This window comes from Nipponia nippon, unplaced genomic scaffold (assembly GCF_047370975.1).
Source record: "Nipponia nippon isolate SJK-2023a ecotype South Korea unplaced genomic scaffold, ASM4737097v1 scaffold_42, whole genome shotgun sequence".
NCBI classification, from domain to species: Eukaryota; Metazoa; Chordata; class Aves; order Pelecaniformes; family Threskiornithidae; genus Nipponia; species Nipponia nippon.
Genome location: NW_028262361.1, coordinates 316789 through 333927, shown reverse-complemented (window position 1 = coordinate 333927; position 17139 = coordinate 316789). Strand labels below are relative to the sequence as shown.

General features: G+C 76.4%; 2 protein-coding genes across 4 annotated transcripts; one reads left to right on the top strand and one right to left on the bottom strand.

The window, feature by feature from the left end:
- Positions 1 to 113: 113 nt before the first annotated feature.
- LDLR (low density lipoprotein receptor) lies at positions 114 to 11331 on the top strand. 3 transcript variants are annotated; one of them, XM_087778231.1, is made up of 18 exons: positions 120 to 644; positions 2502 to 2624; positions 2788 to 2910; positions 2994 to 3365; positions 3459 to 3584; positions 3667 to 3789; positions 4343 to 4465; positions 5067 to 5192; positions 5801 to 5972; positions 6047 to 6274; positions 6362 to 6480; positions 6998 to 7137; positions 7213 to 7354; positions 8304 to 8447; positions 8810 to 9010; positions 9434 to 9508; positions 9832 to 9989; positions 10144 to 11331. In XM_087778231.1, the coding sequence occupies exons 1-18, from the start codon at positions 542 to 544 to the stop codon at positions 10177 to 10179; spliced, it is 2634 nt and encodes an 877-aa protein (XP_087634357.1). In that variant the 5' UTR covers positions 120 to 541; the 3' UTR covers positions 10180 to 11331. The 3 variants fall into 3 exon arrangements, with proteins under 3 accessions (XP_087634359.1, XP_087634357.1, XP_087634358.1); XM_087778232.1 differs by lacking the exon at positions 2502 to 2624 and having other exon boundaries at positions 121 to 644; XM_087778233.1 differs by lacking the exons at positions 4343 to 4465; positions 5067 to 5192 and having other exon boundaries at positions 114 to 644.
- KANK2 (KN motif and ankyrin repeat domains 2) lies at positions 11116 to 15653 on the bottom strand. The gene is made up of 5 exons (XM_087777906.1): positions 15620 to 15653; positions 14252 to 14297; positions 12782 to 13822; positions 11886 to 11959; positions 11116 to 11217 (listed from the first exon to the last, which is right to left on the bottom strand). The coding sequence occupies exons 2-5, from the start codon at positions 14283 to 14285 to the stop codon at positions 11116 to 11118; spliced, it is 1251 nt and encodes a 416-aa protein (XP_087634032.1). The 5' UTR covers positions 14286 to 14297; positions 15620 to 15653.
- Between the last annotated feature and the right edge of the window lie 1486 nt (positions 15654 to 17139).

The following is a 17139-nucleotide window of genomic DNA, read 5'->3' as shown; positions in this document are numbered from 1 at the left end:
GCGCGGCTGCCTCCGTGGGGTCTCTGCTCGCCCTTGGCGTCCGCGGCACCCGGTGAATCGCGGCGGCGCCGTGGGTGGGGGGGGGGGAGGTTGGGGGTCCCGGACCCCCCTCCGGTCACCCCGGCTCTGGGGGCGACCACCGGCAGGGCCGCGGTGCCGCCGGCCGCCGTCCCCCGCCTGCGCCAAACCGCCTCCGCCGGAAAAACCAAATAATTCAGCGCCAAACGGTTGAAAACCCTTTAAAGGCCGGGGGCTGCGGGGCAGGAACCGGGGCCCCGCGTCCGTCCGTCCGTCCGTCCGTCCGTCCGGGGGCCGAGCCGAGCGCGGCGTCCGTCCGGCGTCGGTGGCCGCTCCACCTCCTCTCGTGATGCGGAGCCGTTTTGAAAAATCACCCCACGCTAAACCCCACCCCCGCGCTGCCCGTTGAAATGGGGCCTCGCCGCCGCCGCCGCCACACGCCCCTGCGCCTCCCAACCGCCCGCTTTCGGGGTCCGGCCGGCGGCCGCCGCGCCGGGGTGGCCGAGCGGGGCCAGGGCGGCACATGGCGGGCGGCGGGGTGAGGCCTGGGCCGGCGGCCACCGCCGCGCTCCGGCTTCGGCTTCTGCGGCTCCTGCTGCTGGCGCTGGCGGCGGCACCGGGCGCAGGTGAGGGGGCACCGGGGGCGGGGGGAGCTCGGGGGGGCGGGGGGCGTGGATGGGACCCCCCCCCCCCCCCCCCATGGGGACCCCGACGGGTGGGGAAGGGGGGACCGGAGGGGGGACCGGGCCCACTGGGGCCTGAACCCCCAAACTGGGGCTTGGACCCCCTAAACGGGGGCCTGCCCCCCCAAACCGGGGCCTGCCCCCCAAACCGGGGGCTGCCCCCCAAACCGGGGGCTCCCCCCCCTAAACGGGGGCTTTACCCCCCAACCCGGGGCCTGACCCCTCTAAACCGGTGTCTGAGCCCCCATACCGGGGCCTCACCCCCCTAAACCCGGGCCTCACCCCCCACCCAGGGCCTCGCCCCCCCCATACCGGGGCCTGCCCCCCCCCCCATACCGGGGCTTCACCCCCCAAACCGGGGCCTGCCCCCCCCCCATACCGGGACCTGCCCTCCCAACCCGCGGCCTCCGCTCCCCGCCGGCCTCTCCCGGGCTCCGGGCCGCGCCTTGGGCTCCGTCTCCCGGTGGGGAAAGCGAGGGGGGGAGCGGAGGCTCCGGGCCCCCCCCCTCCCCGCTGCCGCCGGGCCGGGGTCGCCGCCGCCGCCGCCATGACCGCCGTGCTGAGGGGACGGTGGGCGGGGAAAGGCGGCTCGGCCCCGCCCTCGCACCGGGAGGGACCAATCACCGCCCGCGCCCCGCCCCGCCCAGCGGCGGACGCGTTTCCCATTGGCGAAGGAGCGGACTGGCCACCCGGCGGGGTTAAACCCCGGTAGCCAATGGGAGCGCGGCGCGCGAGGAGGGCGAGGCACGGCCCCGCCCTCTCGGAGACCCTGGGGGCCCCCCTCAGGGAGGGGCCCGATCCGGGACGGGCCTGGGCCTGGGCCCCCGGGACGGAGCCCCCCGGGACGGAGCCCCCCGGGCTGGGGCTGGGCCTGGGCCTGGGCCCCCCGGGACGGAGCCCCCCGGGACGGAGCCCCCCGGGCTGGGCCTGGGCCTGGGCCCCCGGGACGGAGCCCCCCGGGACGGAGCCCCCCGGGCTGGGCCTGGGCCTGGGCCCCCCGGACGGAGCCCCCCGGGACGGAGCCCCCCGGGCTGGGCCTGGGCCTGGGCCCCCCGGACGGAGCCCCCCGGGACGGAGCCCCCCGGGCTGGGCCTGGGCCTGGGCCCCGGGAGGGGCCTGGGACCCCCGGGACGGACCCCCCCGGGCTGGGGGTGGGCCTGGGCCCCCCGGACGGAGCCCCCCGGGACGGAGCCCCCCGGGCTGGGCCTGGGCCTGGGCCCCGGGAGGGGCCTGGGACCCCCGGGACGGAGCCCCCCGGGCTGGGCCCAGGCCCCCGTGATGGGACCCCCGGGCTGGGCCTGGGACACCCCCCCACCCCCATGGGCCTGGACCCCCAGGTTTGGGACCCCCGGGGTTGGGACCCCCCGGGAACGGGCCGCACCCCCGGGACCCCCCAGGCCCGACCCCCCCCCACCCCCCCGGGCCGGGCTGGGCCCCCCCAGATTTGCCCCGAGCCCCCGGGCCTGGGCTCGCTCCCCCCGGCCGGGCCGGGCCCCACGGGGGTGGGGGGGCGCCAGGGGGGTGAAGGGCACCGCGGGTCACCCCGACCCCGGCCCCGGCCCCGGCCCCGGCACAAACAACCCTCCCACGGCAAAGTCCAACCGCGCCGGCGAGGCGCCCAAACCCGCCCCGGCCGCCCCCGCTGCCAGCAACGGGGGGGTTCCCCGCTGCTTCGGGGGGGTCTCGCTGCCAAATTTGTGGGCTTTGCCATGAAAACACCGCCGGCGGCTGCGCCCTCGGAGGGGTGGGGGGCTCCGGCGCGGGGCCGGGGGGCGGCTGCTGAGCCCCCGCTGCCGGCAGGCGCCGAGGAGTGCGGCCGGAGCGAGTTCCGCTGCGGGGACGGCTCCTGCATCGCCGGCACCTGGGCGTGCAACGGCAACGCCGAGTGCCGGGACGGCTCCGACGAGACGCCGGAGACCTGCCGTGAGCGCCGCGCCGCGCCCTCTGCCCTCTGCCGTCTGCCGCGCCACGCCGCGGCGCGCCCGCGTGCCGGGACGCGCCGCGCCACGTGGCCACGGGCCGCGCCGCGCCGTGCCGCCATGTGCCGCGCCGTCCCCGCGGTGCCATCCCCTCCCTCTCCCCCCAGGCTCCCTCTCCTGCTCCCCGAGCGAGTTCAGCTGCGGCGGCCGCCGGAGCCGGTGCGTGCCGGCGTCCTGGCGCTGCGACGGGCACCGCGACTGCGAGAACGGCTCTGACGAGCAGGACTGCGGTGAGTGCCGGGGGCAGAACCGGCGGGAGGAGGGGCTCGGGGCTGCCCCCCCGCCGCTGACCGGGCCGGGGTCTCCGCCGCAGCCCCCCGCGCCTGCGCCGAGGACCAGCTGCGCTGCGGCAGCGGGGCCTGCGTCTCGCGCGCCTTCGCCTGCGACGGGGACCGGGACTGCGAGGACGGGGCGGACGAGGCCGGCTGCCCCCCGCCCCCGCCCTGCGGCCCCCACGCCTTCCGCTGCAACGACTCCAGCTGCATCCCCCGCCTCTGGGCCTGCGACGGCGACCCCGACTGCGCCGACGGCTCCGACGAGTGGCCCCAGAGCTGCGGCCCCCCCCGGCCCCCCCGCCGCTGCCCCCCGCTCCAGTTCGCCTGCGGCTCCGGCGAGTGCATCCACCGGCGCTGGCGCTGCGACGGCAGCCCCGACTGCCGGGACCGCTCCGACGAGGAGGGATGCGGTGGGTGACGCCGGGATGCTCCGGTTGGGGGGGCTGCCACGCTCCAGTTCGGCTCCGGCACCCCCTGACCCCCCGCTTTCCCCCCCCTCGCAGACGCCGTCACCACGTGTCGCCCCGACCAGTTCCAGTGCCGGGACGGGCGCTGCGTGCTGGGGGTCCGGCAGTGCGACGGCGAGGCCGACTGCGCCGACGGCAGCGACGAGGAGGGATGCCACAACGGTAGCCGCCGGGGGGATGCCGCGGGCGGGACGCGGGGTTTGGGGGTGCCGGGGGGGGGGCTGACCTCCCGCTCCCCCCCCAGTGACGGCCTGCGACAGCCCCCACGAGTTCAAGTGCCGCTCGGGCGAGTGCATCCCCGTGGAGCGCGTCTGCGACCGGCACCGCGACTGCCGGGACTGGACCGACGAGCCCATCAAGGAGTGCGGTACGGCCGGGACCCCCAAACTCCCCCAGGGTCCCCAGAACCCTCCCAAACCTCCCCAAACCCCCAAAACCTCCCCAACCCCCCAGACCCCCCCTAAGCCCCCCAAACCCCCAAGCCCCCCCCCAGGGTCCCCAAAGCCTCCCCAACCCCCCAGACCCCCCTAACTCCCCAAGCCCCCTCAGGGTCCCCAAAACCCCTCCAACTCCCCCCAGACCCTCCCAACCCCTCCAAACCCCCCAAACCTCCCCTACCCCCCCTCAGACCCCCCCCAAGCCCCCCAAACCTCCCCCACCCCCCCCAGGCACCCCCTAACCCCCAAAACCCCCCAAACCTCCCCAAACCCCCAAAGCCTCCCCAACCCCCCCAAAACCCCCCACCCCCCCCCCCGACCCCCCAAACCCCCCAGACCCCCCCCACCCCCCTCAGACCCCCCAAAACCTCCCCAACCCCCCCCCCCAGACCCCCCCCAGGCCCCCCCCGCCCCGTCCACGGGGGTTGGGGGCTCTGCCCGGTGCCTGGGGGGCTCCCCCCAACCCCCCCCCGTTTCCCCCAGGGGTGAACGAGTGCCTGGACGGCGGCGGCGGCTGCTCCCACGTCTGCCGCGACCTGCGCCTGGGCTACCAGTGCCTCTGCCCCCCGGGCTTCAGCCTGGGCCCCGACGGCAGGACCTGCGAGGGTGGGTGCTGCCCCCCCCCCCGGGACCCTCTGCCCCCCCCAGGGCCCCCCGATCCCCCCAGGGACCCCCCAATCCTCCCCAGGACGCTTGAACCCCCTGCAGACATCAACAAGTGCTGGGACCCCCCGACCCCCCAGGGACCCCCGGACCCCCAGGAACCTCCTGACCCCCCCATGGGACCCCCCGACCTCCCCAGGGACCCCCCGGACCCCCAGGGCCGCCCTGACCCCCCCATGGGACCCCCTGAACCCCCAGGGACCCCCCGGACCCCCAGGGCCGCCCTGACCCCCAGGGACCCCCCGGACCCCCAGGGCCGCCCTGACCCCCCCATGGGACCCCCTGACCCCCCAGGGGCCCCCCGGACCCCCAGGAACCTCCTGACCCCCCCATGGGACCCCCTGACCTCCCCAGGGACCCCCCGGACCCCCAGGGCCGCTCTGACCCCCCCATGGGACCCCCTGACCCCCCCAGGGACCCCCCTCGCCCCCCATGGGGACCCCCTCACCCCCCAGGCACCTCCTGACCCCCCCATGGGACCCCCTGACCCCCAGGACCCCCCGGCCCCCCATGGGGACCCCTGACCCCCTCCCGCCCCCCCCAGACATCGACGAGTGCCAGGACCCCCGCAGCTGCAGCCAGCGCTGCCGCAACCTCCCCGGCAGCTACGCCTGCGAGTGCGAGGCGGGGTACCGGCCGGACCCCCGCGGCCGCGCCTGCCGCGCCCTCGGTGGGTGGCCCCCGCCCCCGTCAGCCCTGTTTGCCCCCCAGCTCCTGCGCCCTTGCACCCCCGTCCTCGCCCCTTTGCACCCCCATTGCACCCATCCCCTTCCCCTTTGCACCCCGGTCCTCGCCCCTTTGCACCCCCATTCCTCCCCATCTGCGCCCCGATTCCTGCATCCCTGCACCCCAACCCTTCCCCTTTGCACCCCGATTCCTCCCCCCAGCACCCCCATCCCCTCCCCGTTTGCACCCCCGTCGTCCCCCAATTCCTGCACCCCCATCCCCTCCCAGTTTGCCCCCATCCCCTCCCCGTTTGCCCCCCAATTCCTCCCCTTGCCCCCCCATCTCCTCCCCGTTTGCACCCCAGTTCCTCCCCTTGCCCCCCAGTCCCCTCCCCGTTTGCCCCCCAATTCCTCCCCTTGCCCCCCCCATCCCCTCCCCGTTTGCCCCCCAATTCCTCCCCGTTTGCCCCCCAGTTCCTCCCCTTGCCCCCCCGCCCCCCCCCCGCCCGGTGCGGGTTTGGGGCGCGGGTTTGGGGGTGCAGGTGGGGTCGGGGGTGCTGGGGTTGGGGTCCGGCAGCGGGGTGCAGCGCCTGCCCCCCCCCCCCCCGCCCAGGTCCCCCCGCCGCCCTCCTCTTCACCAACCGGCACGAGATCCGGCGCCTGGCGCTGGACGGCGGCGAGTACCGGCGCCTGCTGGGGCCCCTCAAGCACGCCGGCGCCCTGGACGCCGACGTGGCCGCCGGCACCGTCTACTGGGCCGACCTCACCCAGCGGAAGATCTACCGGTGAGGGCCCCCCGCCGCCCCCGCGCCCCCCGGCGTCCCCGCCGCCGCCGCCGTAACCCCCCCCGTCCCGGCAGGTCGCCGCTGGCCGGCGCGGCGGACGGCAGCCAGCACGTCACCGTCATCGGGACGGGGCTGGGGGCGCCGGACGGCGTCGCCCTGGACTGGGTCCACCACAACATCTACTGGACGGACTCGCGGCTCGGCACCGTCTCGGTGGCCGACGCCGGCGGCGCGCGGCGCAGGACGCTGGTGCGGGAGCCGGGGGCCAAGCCCCGCGCCATCGCCGTGGACCCGCTGCACGGGTACGGGGGGGGGGGACACCGGGGGGGGGGACGTGGGGACGCCGGGCGGGGACGGGGGTGACGGGGTCCGGCTCTGCCTCCTCCCAGTTACATGTACTGGACGGACTGGGGAGCCAACGCCAAGATCGCCAAGGGCGGCCTCAACGGCGCCGACCAGTTCCCGCTGGTGACCGAGGGCGTCGAGTGGCCCAACGGGATCACGCTGGGTGAGCGGCGGTGCCGTCCCCGTCCCTGTCCCTGTCCCCGTCCCTGTCCCCATCCCGGTCTTGTCCCCCTCCCCATCCCTGCCCTGGTCCCCTGCCAGTCCCTGTGCTGGTCCCAGTCCCTGTTCCTGTCCCCATTCCAGTCCCCATCCCTGCGTGTCCCCACGTGTCCCTGTCCCCATCCCCATTCTCGCGTGTCCGTGTCCCCACGTGTCCCCATCCTCATCCCAGTCCCCATCCCTGCATGTCCCTGTGTCCCCCCGTGTCCCCCTGTGTCCCCCCATGTCCCCGTATCCCCGTGTCCCCCCGTGTCCCTGTGTCCCCCCGTGTCCCCCCATGTCCCCCCATGTCCCTGTGTCCCCATCTCCCCCAATGTCCCCGTGTCCCCATGTCCCCCCATGTCCCTGTGTCCCCATCTCCCCCAATGTCCCCGTGTCCCCGCGTGTCCCCGTGTCCCCCCGTGTCCCCCCGTGTCCCCGCGCCCCCCGTTCCCCCGGCACCGGCTGACGCCCCCCCGCAGACCTGCCCTCCCAGCGCCTGTACTGGGTGGACTCGCGGCTCCACACGCTCTCCAGCGTGGACGTGGACGGGGGCCACCGCCGCACCGTCCTGGCCGACCCCCGGGTGCTCGCCCACCCCTTCGCCGTCACCGTCTTCGAGGTGAGACCCCCCCCCCCCCGCCCCCGGCGCCCCTCGCCCCCGGCCCCGCGCCGGCCCCAACCCCTCTCCCCGCAGGACACCGTCTTCTGGAGCGACGTCCTGAGCGAGGCCATCTTCAGCGCCAACCGCCGGACGGGCGCCGACCTCCGCAGGGTGGCCCAGGACCTCTTCTCCCCCGAGGACGTCGTCCTGCTCCACCCCCTCCGCCAGCCCCCAGGTACCCCCGGCCTCCGGCCTCCTGTCCTTCCCTCCTTCCGTCCTTCCAGCCTCCCGGCCTCCCAGCCTTCTGTCCTCCCGTCCTCCTGTCCTCCCGTCCTCCCGTCCTTCCGTCCTTCCATCCTCCCGTCCTTCTGTCCTTCCATCCTCCTGGCCTCCCAGCCTTCCGTCCTCCCGTCCTCCTGTCCTCCCGTCCTCCTGTCCTTCCGTCCTTCCAGCCTCCCGGCCTTCCAGCCCTCGTCTCACCGGCCCGTGTCCTGGCCCTCCATCCCTGCATCCTTCTGTCCCTCTGTCTCACTATCCCTGTGTCCGTCTGTCCCCATCCCCATTCCCATCCCCATCCCATCCCATTCCCACCCCATCCCATTCCCATCCCCATCCTGTTCCCATCCCCGCCCCACCCCATTCCCATCCCGTCCCCATCCCCATGCCGTTCCCATTCCCACCCCATCCCCATCCCTATCCCGTCCCCATCCCCTTCCCACCCCATCCCGTTCCCATCCCCATTCCCATCCCCGTTCCCATTCCCATCCTGTTCCCATTCCCACCCCATTCCTTTTCCCGTTCCCACCCCATCCCCATCCCGTCCCCACCCCATCCCGTTCCCATCCCCATCCCATCCCCATCCCATCCCATCCCATCCCCATCCTGTTCCCATCCCCATCCCATTCCCCTCCCCCTCCCATCCCCCTCCCTTCCCCATCCCATCCCCATCCCGTTCCCATCCCCATCCCATCCCATCCCATCCCATCCCATCCCATCCCCATCCTGTTCCCATCCCCACCCCATCCCCATCCCGTTCCCATTCCCACCCCATCCCATTCCCGCTCCCACCCCATTCCCACCCCATCCCATCCCCATCCCGTTTCCATCCCCACCCCATCCCATTCCCGCTCCCACCCCATCCCGGTCCCTTCCCGGTCCCACCCCGGCCCCCGCGCTCTCCCCAGGTGAGGACGGCTGCTCCGAGGCCAACGGGGGCTGCAGCTTCCTCTGCCTGCCCGCGCCCCGGCTGGGCCCCCGCGCCCCCCGCTACACCTGCGCCTGCCCCGACGGCCAGCGCCTGGCGCCCGACGGCCGCGCCTGCCTGCCAGGTACCCCCGCACCCCCACCCTGCACCCCCGCACCCCCACCCGCACCCCCACCCCGCACCCCCGCACCCCTACCCGCACCCCCAGACCCCCACCCTGCACCCCCGCACCCCCACCCTGCACCCCCGCACCCCTACCCGCACCCCCAGACCCCCACCCTGCACCAACAGACCCCCAGCACCCCCCACCCCGCACTCCTGCACCCCCACCCGCACCCCCACCCTGCACCCCCGCACCCCCGCACCCCCACCCTGCACCCCCTGCACCCCCAGACCCCCACCCGCACCCCCAGACCCTCAGCACCCCCCACCCCGCACCCCCCCATCTCGCAGCCCCCCCCAGCCCCGCTCACTCTCCCCCCCCAGACCCCTCGGCCCCAGCCCCGATGGACGACGCGGCCCCCGGCACCCCCACAGCCCCCCCACACCCCCCGACGCCCGGCCGGGACCCCCACAGCCACGGGGCACCCCCGGGCCCCACCGCCGCCCGCAGCAGCACCGCCAGCACCACCGCCACCACCGCCGGCACCACCGCCGGCACCAACGCCTCCAGCAATGCCACAACAGGTACCAGCCCCACGGCGCAGCCCCATGGCCCAGTCCCACAGACCCTCCTCACACCCCTGCCCCACATCCCTGCCCCATGGCCCAGCCCCACGGCCCAGCTCCACAGCCCGGCCCCACGGCCCAGCCCCACATCCCAGCCCCATGGCCCAGCCCCATGGCCCAGCCCCACGGCCCAGCCCCACAGCCCGGCCCCACGGCCCAGCCCCATGGCTTGGCCCCTTCCCAATTCCCAGCCCCACGGCTCAGCCCCACATCTGAGCCCTACGGCCCAGCCCCACAGCCCAGCCCCACAGCCCGGCCCCACGGCCCAGCCCCATGGCTTGGCCCCTTCCCAATTCCCAGCCCCACATCCCAGCCCCACAGCCCAGCCCCACGGCTCAGCCCCACGGCTCGGGGCTGACGGCCGCCTCTCCCCTTTCCCAGGCGGCAGCGGTGACTCCGTGGGGCACGTGGGGAGCAGGCCGGGGCCGACGGCGCTCGCGGTCGTCCTGCCCCTGGGTAGGTCGGGGGTCCCGGCAGGGAGGCGGGCTGAATGGGGGGGGGGGCCAAGAACGGGGGGGTCCGAAAATGGGGGTCCTGGGGGAGTCTGAGCATGGGCAGGTCCCAGAATGGGGGGTCCCCAAACGGGGGGGGGGGGGCCTGGCGTGGGGGGTGCCAGCACGGGGGTCCCGAAAAAGGGGGGGTCCCAGCATGGGGGGGTCCTGGAATGGGGGTCCCAAAACTGGGGCTCCTGCTGCGGGGGTCCCGGCACGGGGGCGTCCCGTCGGGGGGTGCCCAGCGCCGGGGTCCCCCGCCCCGACCCCCTCCTTGCCCCCCCCCAGCGCTCCTCATCCTGGCGGCCTTCGGCGCCCGCGGGCTCTGGCGCAGCTGGCGCCGGCGCAGCACCAACAGCATCAACTTCGACAACCCCGTCTACCAGAAAACCACCGAGGACGAGGAGCCCCTGGGCCGGGGGCAGGGGGGCTTCAGCTACCCCACGGTGAGCGGGGGGCCGGGGGGCACCCCACGGCGGGCGGGGGGGGGGGGGGGGGTCAGGCACCCCACGGCGAGCGGGGGCGGGGGGCTCAGCTGCCCCACGGTGGGAGCTGTGCCCCCCCCCCCCCCCCCCCCAGCCCCACTGATCCCCTCCCCAGCGCCAGGCCGTCAGCCTGGAGGACGACGTGGCCTGAGGCGGCGGGGGGCTGCCCCCCACAGCCCCCCCGGAGGCGGCCGGACCCCGCCGGGACCCCCGGGCGCCGCGGCGGGACCCTCGCCGGGAATGGCGGCACCGGGGGGGGGGGGCGGCCCCGCGGCTGCGCGGGACGGCGCGGCTGTGCGTGACCCCGGCCGGCTGTGCCGGGCCGTGCGCGCGGCTGTGCGAGGCCGCCTGTGGTTGCGCATGGCCGTGGGCCGTTATGCGCGGCTGTACGCAGGTGTGTGAGGCCGTACGCGGTGGCTGTGCGAGGTTGTGCACGGCTGTACGCGGGTGTGCGTGGCCATGCGTGGTTGTGTGTGGTTGTGCACGGCTGTACGCGGGTGTGCGTGGCCGTGCATGGTTGTGTGTGGTTGTGCACGGCTGTACACAGCTGCGTGAGCCTTAACCCGGTTGTGTGTTGTCGTATGTGGTTGCGTGCAGTTGTACACAGCTGTGCGAGCCTTACCCCGGTTGTGCGTGGTTGTATGTGGTTGTGCGCGGCTGTATGCAGGTGTGTGAGGCTGTACATGATGGTTGTGTGCGGTTTTGTGTGGTTGTGCATGGCTCTACACAGGTGTGCGTGGCTGTACACGGTTGTATGGGGTTGTGCGTGGCTGTATGCAGCTGCGTGAGCCTTAACCCCATTGTGTGTGGTTGTGTGCGGTTGTCCGCAGCCATGGGCGGTTGCGTGTGGCTGTACCCCGGCGCGCGTGGCTGTACACGGTGGTTGTGCATGGTTGTGTGTGGTTGTGCACAGCTGTACGCAGCTGTGCGAGCCTTAACTCGGTTGTGCGTGGTTGTGTGCGGTTGTACACGGTTGTGTGCGGTTGTACACAGCCGTGGGCGGTTGTGCGTGGCCGTACGCAGGCGCGCGTGGCCGTACACAGGGGTTGTATGTGGTTGTGCGCGGCTGCACGCAGCTGTGCGAGCCTTAAGCCAGTTGCGTGTGGTTGTGCGCGGCTGTACGCGGCCATGTGCAGTTGTGCACGGCGGTCTGCAGGCGCGTGTGGCCGTACACGGTGGTTGTACGTGCCTGTACGCGGCGGTGCACGGCTGTACGCAGCTGCGCGAGCCTTAACCCCGTTGTGCGTGGCCGTGTGTGGTTGCGCGCGGTGGCGTGTGGCTGTGCGCGGCCCTGCGCGGTTGCGCGCGGGTTTTTTTACCAAAACTGTGAAGCAGAACCGACGCCGCGGCCCGGGCCGGTGGCGGTGCGCGGCCAATAACACCCCTATTTATTGCCCGTGTCCCGGCTCCCCCTCCCCGCGCCGGGCCCACGCCGAGGTCGCGGTGGCTGCAGGCGGCTTTATTGGGGGGAGGGGGGGACGGGGGGGGACGGGGGGTCCGGCGTCAGGCGGCGGCGGGTGACGTCAGGCGGCGGCGGGTGACGTCAGGCGAGGTCACGGGGAGACGCGGCGGCGGCGCGGTGTCCTCGCGGGTCGAGGGGCAGCGGGGCCTGGGGGCGGCTGCGGGGGCGGCCACGGCGGGGGGGGGGGGGGTGAGGGGCTGCGCGCGTCGCACACGCGTGTGCGGGGGGGGGGGGGTGTCCGTGCGTCGCACACGCGTGTGCCGGGGGATCATGCATCGCCCGCGCGTGGGTGGGGGGTCCCCGTGCGTCGCACACGCGTGTGCGGGGGGGGGGGCCACGCGTCGCACGCGCGTGTGCGGGGTTTGTGGCGTCGCACACGCGCGGGGGGCCCTTACCCGGGGCGGGGGCGGGGGGGGGCCCCTCCACGGCCTCCTGGTAGTCGCTGGAGTCCGAGGAGCTGGAGCCCGGCCTGGGGGAGGGGGCGGCTCCAGGGGACCCCGCGGGGACCCCCCGCCCCAGAACCCCCAGCTCCCCCCACTCCCAGTTCCCCCAGGCCCCCCAGTTCCCCCCATTCCCAGTTCCCCCCACCCCAGAACCCCCAGTTCCCCCCATTCCCAGTTCCCCCCGCCCCAGGCCCCCCAGCTCCCCCCATTCCCAGTTGCCCCAGCACCCCCCAATGGCTCCATCGCCCCCCAGCAACCCCCAGTCCCCCCAGTAGCCCCAGTTCCCCCAGCTCTGGTTGCCCCAGTCCCCCCAGTCCTCCCGGCCCTGGCTGCCCTAGTCCCCCCAGTCCCCCCAGCCCCAGTCCCCCCAGTCCCCCCAGTCTCAGTCCCCCCCGGTTCCCCCAGTCCCCCCAGTCCCCCTGGCCCCAGTCCCCCCAGCCCCGGTTCCCCCCAGTCCCACCTGCCGCCGCCCCCCCCCCCGGGCCGGCCGTGCCCTTCGTCCCCATCCTCCTCCTCCTCCTCCTCCTGCTGCTGCTGCTGCACCTCCTCCCCCGGCTGCGGCTCTGCGGGACGCGGGGGGGTGAGCGGGGGGAGCCCCCTGTCCCCACGTCCCCCAATGTCCCCGCCATGTCCCTGTGTCCCCACGTGTCCCCGTGTCCCCCTGTGTCCCCACATCCCCCCATCCCCCCGTGTCCCCACGTCCCCCCGTGTCCCTGTGTCCCCCGTGTCCCCCTGTGTCCCCACGTCCCCCCGTGTCCCCATGTCCCCCCGTGTCCCCGTGTCCCCCTGTCTCCCCCCGTGCCCCCGCGCCCCCCCGTGTCCCCGTGTCCCCCCGTGTCCCCACTCACGGCGCTGGGCCAGGCGGGCCCGGGCCTCCCGCAGCTCCCCCAGCGCCCGCCGCAGCTGCCGCTCCAGCACCGCCACGCGCCCCGGCAGCCCCCCGGCACCGCCCGGCGCCCCCGGCGCCCCCGCGCCCTCCGTGCCCACCCCCACCGACCGCCGGCCTCGCGGCACCGCGGCCACGGCAGGGACGGGGACGGCGGTGCCGGAGCCGGTGGCGATGCCGGAGCTGATGCTGGAGCCGGCGCCGGGCAAGGGGAAGGTGGTGCCGGTGCCGGCAACGGAGCCGGTGATGCTGGAGCTGCTGCTGGTGCCGTTGCTGGTGCTTGAGCCGATGCCGGTGCTTGAGCCGATGCCGGTGCCGAGGCCGGAGACAGCAGCGGAGCTGGCGATGCCGGAGCTGATGCCAGAGCTGCTGGTGGTGCTGGCGATGGAGCCGGCGATGCTGGAGGCGATGCTGCTGCTGGTGCCACCATCAGAGCCAACGTCGGCGCCGTCGGCGCCGAAGCCACCGGGATCCCCGTTGCCGTCGAGCGAGGCGCAGCCGCAGCCGCAGCCGCAGCGGCAGCCGCCGTCGCGGCGGAGCCGGTCGAGGAGCTGCCGCTTCTCCTCCTGCAGCCGCTCCAGGCGCCGGCGCAGCGCCGGCAGCGCCCGGACCTGCTCCTCCAGCTCCCGCAGCCGCCCCAGCGCCGCCGCCATCTGCTCCCGCACCAGCCGCAGCGGCGCGGCCCCCGGCGAGCCCACCGTCACCGGGACCCCCGCCGTCGCCGGGACCCCCGCCGGGACCCCCTCCTCCTCCAGGCGCCGGCGGGCTCCCCGCAGCGTCCGCTCCACCCGGGGGTCCGGGGGCGCCGGGGGGCCGAGGGCCTCGGCGGAGGCGGCCCAGGAGGCGCGGTGCGGCCGGCGGCCCACCGGCACGCGGCGCAGCGTCAGCCCCTTCTCGATGGCCTCCACGTAGCCCAGGAAGCCCAGGTCCAGCCGGTAGCCGTAGGCCGTCTCCAGCGAGTACGGCGCGTCCCCCGCCCCGGCGTTCGGCCCCGACCGCCGTCCTGCGGCCACACCGCACCGCCCTGGCAGCCGCCGCGGGACGGGGGCACCCAGGCGCCCGGGGACCCCTCCCCAGCCCCCGCCGGGCTCCGGGACCCCCAAACTCCACCAGACCCAGAGCTGCGGGGCAGCGAGACCCCTCCCCACCCCGGGCGGGCCCAGGGGGCCGGGACCCCCAGCCCCCGTCGGGCCCGGGTCTGTGGGGCAGGGGGACCCTCCCCGTCCCACCCGGGACCCCCACCCCATCCCGAGGGACCCCAGGGGCCCAGGACCCCTCCCCATCCCAAGGGACCCCCACCCCATCCCGAGGGACCCCTCCCCATCCCAACGGGGACCCCCACCCCATCCCGAGGGACCCCCACCCCATCCCAAGGGGTCCCATCCCACCCAGGACCCCTCCCCGGCCCCACCGGGACCCCCCGGCCCCTCACCTGGGAAGGCCTCGGCACGCAGGACCTGCGCCATGGCACCCCCAACCTGGGGAGGGGGACGGGGTCGGTGCCGGGGCCCGGGGGGGGTCCCAGGCCTCGGGAGGGGACCCCGGCGTCGCGGAGGGGACCCGGGCGGCCGCTCTCCCAGCCTGCCCCGCTCCCGCCCCCGGCTCCGCGCCGGGAGGGGACGCGGGCGCCCGGGCCGCCGGCCAAGCCTGGGGAGGGGGCCGGGGCCCCCCGCTCCCCCGGGGCAGCGCTGCCCCCCACCCGCGGCCCCCCGCGCCCTGACAGCCCCGGGACCGGGACCCGGGCGAGGGACGCCGCGGGGACGGGGGCGCGGGCGGCCGCCCCGGTTCCCCTTTTCTCGGGGCGGGGGTCCCCACCCAGCCCCGTCCCCCGCCGGGGGCCCCGGAGGCGCCCAGCCCCGGCAGAGGGGGTCCCGGGGGTCGCGGGGGTCCCGGGCCGGGCGGCGGGGCCGTGGGAGGGGGCGAGGGGGGCCCCGAGGCCCCGGCTCCCCCGGCCGCCCGCGTTCCCCCTCCGGCGCCTCCGCGGCCGCAGATGGAAGCAATTAGCGGCTCCGGCTCCTTCGGCTCCTTCGGCTCCGCCGCCCCCAGGCCCCACGGCGCAGGGCGGGACGGGCCCTCGCCCCACCGCGGCCCCCGGCCCCACCGCGGCCCCCTCGGCCCCATCGCCCCATGGCTCCCTCGCCCCATGGTTCCACCGCCCCACGGCTCGATCGCCCCACGGCCCCCTCGCCCCACGGCGGCCCCCGGCCCTTGTCCCCCCTCACCCCCCGGCCCCCTCGTCCCTGTCACCCCACAGCTCCATGCCCCACCGCCCCTCTGCCCCACGGCTCCCTTGGCCCCGTCGCCCCACGGCCCCCTCGCCCCATGGCTCCACCGCCCCACGGCTCGATCGCCCCACAGCTCCATGCCCCACGGCCCCCTCGCCCCACGGCGGCCCCCAGCCCTCGGCCCCGCTCGCCCCCCAGCCCCTCGCCCTCGGGGCCGGTCTCTGGGGGCCGGGGGGGTCCCGGGGCGGTGACAAACAGCCGGGGCCGAGCCGAACCCCGGGACCCCCGGAGGGAGCCCCCCGGTCCCCCGAGACCCCCCGGACCCCCGGGTCCCTGATTCCCCCCCCCCGAAGCCCCAACTCCCCCGGGTCCCCAAGCCCCGCAGACCCCCAGGACCCCCGGACCCCCCGACCCCCGGACCCCCCGACCCTGAGCCCCCCGGACCCCCCGATCCCCTTAGACCCCTTGAGCCCCCCAGGACCCCCCCGGTCCCCCCGGTCCCCGAGCCCCCCCGGACCCCCCGACCCTGAGCCCCCGGACCCCCCGCCCCCCCGGTGCCGCCGCCGCTCCGGTACCTCCCGCTCCGCTCCTGCTCCCGCTCCCGGCCACGCCCCGCTCTGACCACGCCCCCTCCCCCCCGGCCACGCCCCGCCCCGCCCCGCCTCTCCCTCGTTTCACCCCCGGCCAGAGCCCTGCCGAGGCCACGCCCCCGCCGCCACAGACCACACCCCCCCGCTCCGCCTGACCACGCCCCCCCCGCGCAGCCACGCCTCGCCTGGCCCCGCCCCCGCGGCCCCGCCCCGCCGGCTCCGTTCCCGCCCTTGGAGCTGCTGGAACGGCCGCAGCGGGGCCGGGGGGGCCGGGGGGGGCCCGGGGGGCGCAGGGTCGGGGGGCCCGGGGGTCCCGGGGGGTCCTGGGGGTCTGCGGGGCTTGGGGACCCCGGGGAGTTGGGAGTTCAGGGGGGAAATCAGGGACCCGGGGGGGGACGACGACTCCGGGGGGCCCGGGGGGCCCAGTGATCCCGGGGGTCCCGGGGGGTCTGGGGGTCCCAGGAGGCCTGGGGCACTGGGGGGTCTTGGGGATCCAGGGGCCCTGGGGGGCCCTGGGGGGCCGGGGGCTCCAGGGGACCCGGGGGTCCCAGCGATCCCGGGGGTCTGGGGGTCCCGGGGGGTCCCAGGAGGCCTGGGGCATGGGGGGTCCCGGGGATCTGGGGGGTCCTGGGGGGCCCTGGGGGTCCCGGGGGGTCTGGGGGCTCCTGGGGCCTCGGTGACCCGGGGGCTCCAGCGGGTCCTGGGGGGCCCTGGGGGGGGCGGGGGTCCATGGGGGTCTGGGGGGGCCTGGGGGTCCCTGGGGGGCGGGGGGGGCTGCCCCTGCCCCTGGTGACCCCCAGGGGGCCCAGATCCCCCCGACCCCTGCTGACCCCTGCTGACCCCTGCTGCCCCCTGGGTGCCCCCAACCCCCCCCCCAACGCGGAGCCGGAGCTCAGGGGTCACAGGGAGGTGAGAGGTCGCGACCTCCGGGGGGAGGGGCCGGGGCGCCGGGAGGTCAGGGGTCGGAAAGGGTGTGCGACCCCACCCCTCCCCCATCGGGCCCCGCCCCTTCATGTGCGATTGGCCGCGAGCGCGGCCACTCACGGCCGGGCCACGACAGCGTCGCCGCTGATTGGCTGCTGTTTCCCTCCTAAACGGCCTCGCGAAGCTCATTGGGCGCCTGGCACACAGCGCTCCTCCTCATTGGCCCAGCGGTCTGTCAATCACGCCCCGCTCCGCCCACCTCCCCAGGCCCGGCGCGGTGCTGGCAGCTCATTGGCCCGTGGCCCGTCGATCACCGCGGGTCCGCCCACAGGGAGCAGACCGCCTGGCCTGGCCCCGCCCACCGCCGCTCACCAATCCGGTCGCGCGTTTGCTGCCGCCGATTGATTCTCGCGCCTGTCATTCTAAAGAAGCTCCGCCCCATCCCGCGCTCGCCAATGGGCGGCTGTAGTGCGGCTCCCTGCCCTCCGATTGGCTCCGGTGGCCGTCAGTGAGGCGCCTCCTCCGCCAGTAGCCGGCGGGCGGGGGCGGGACGGGAGGCCGCCGCGCGGCATTGGCCGGGG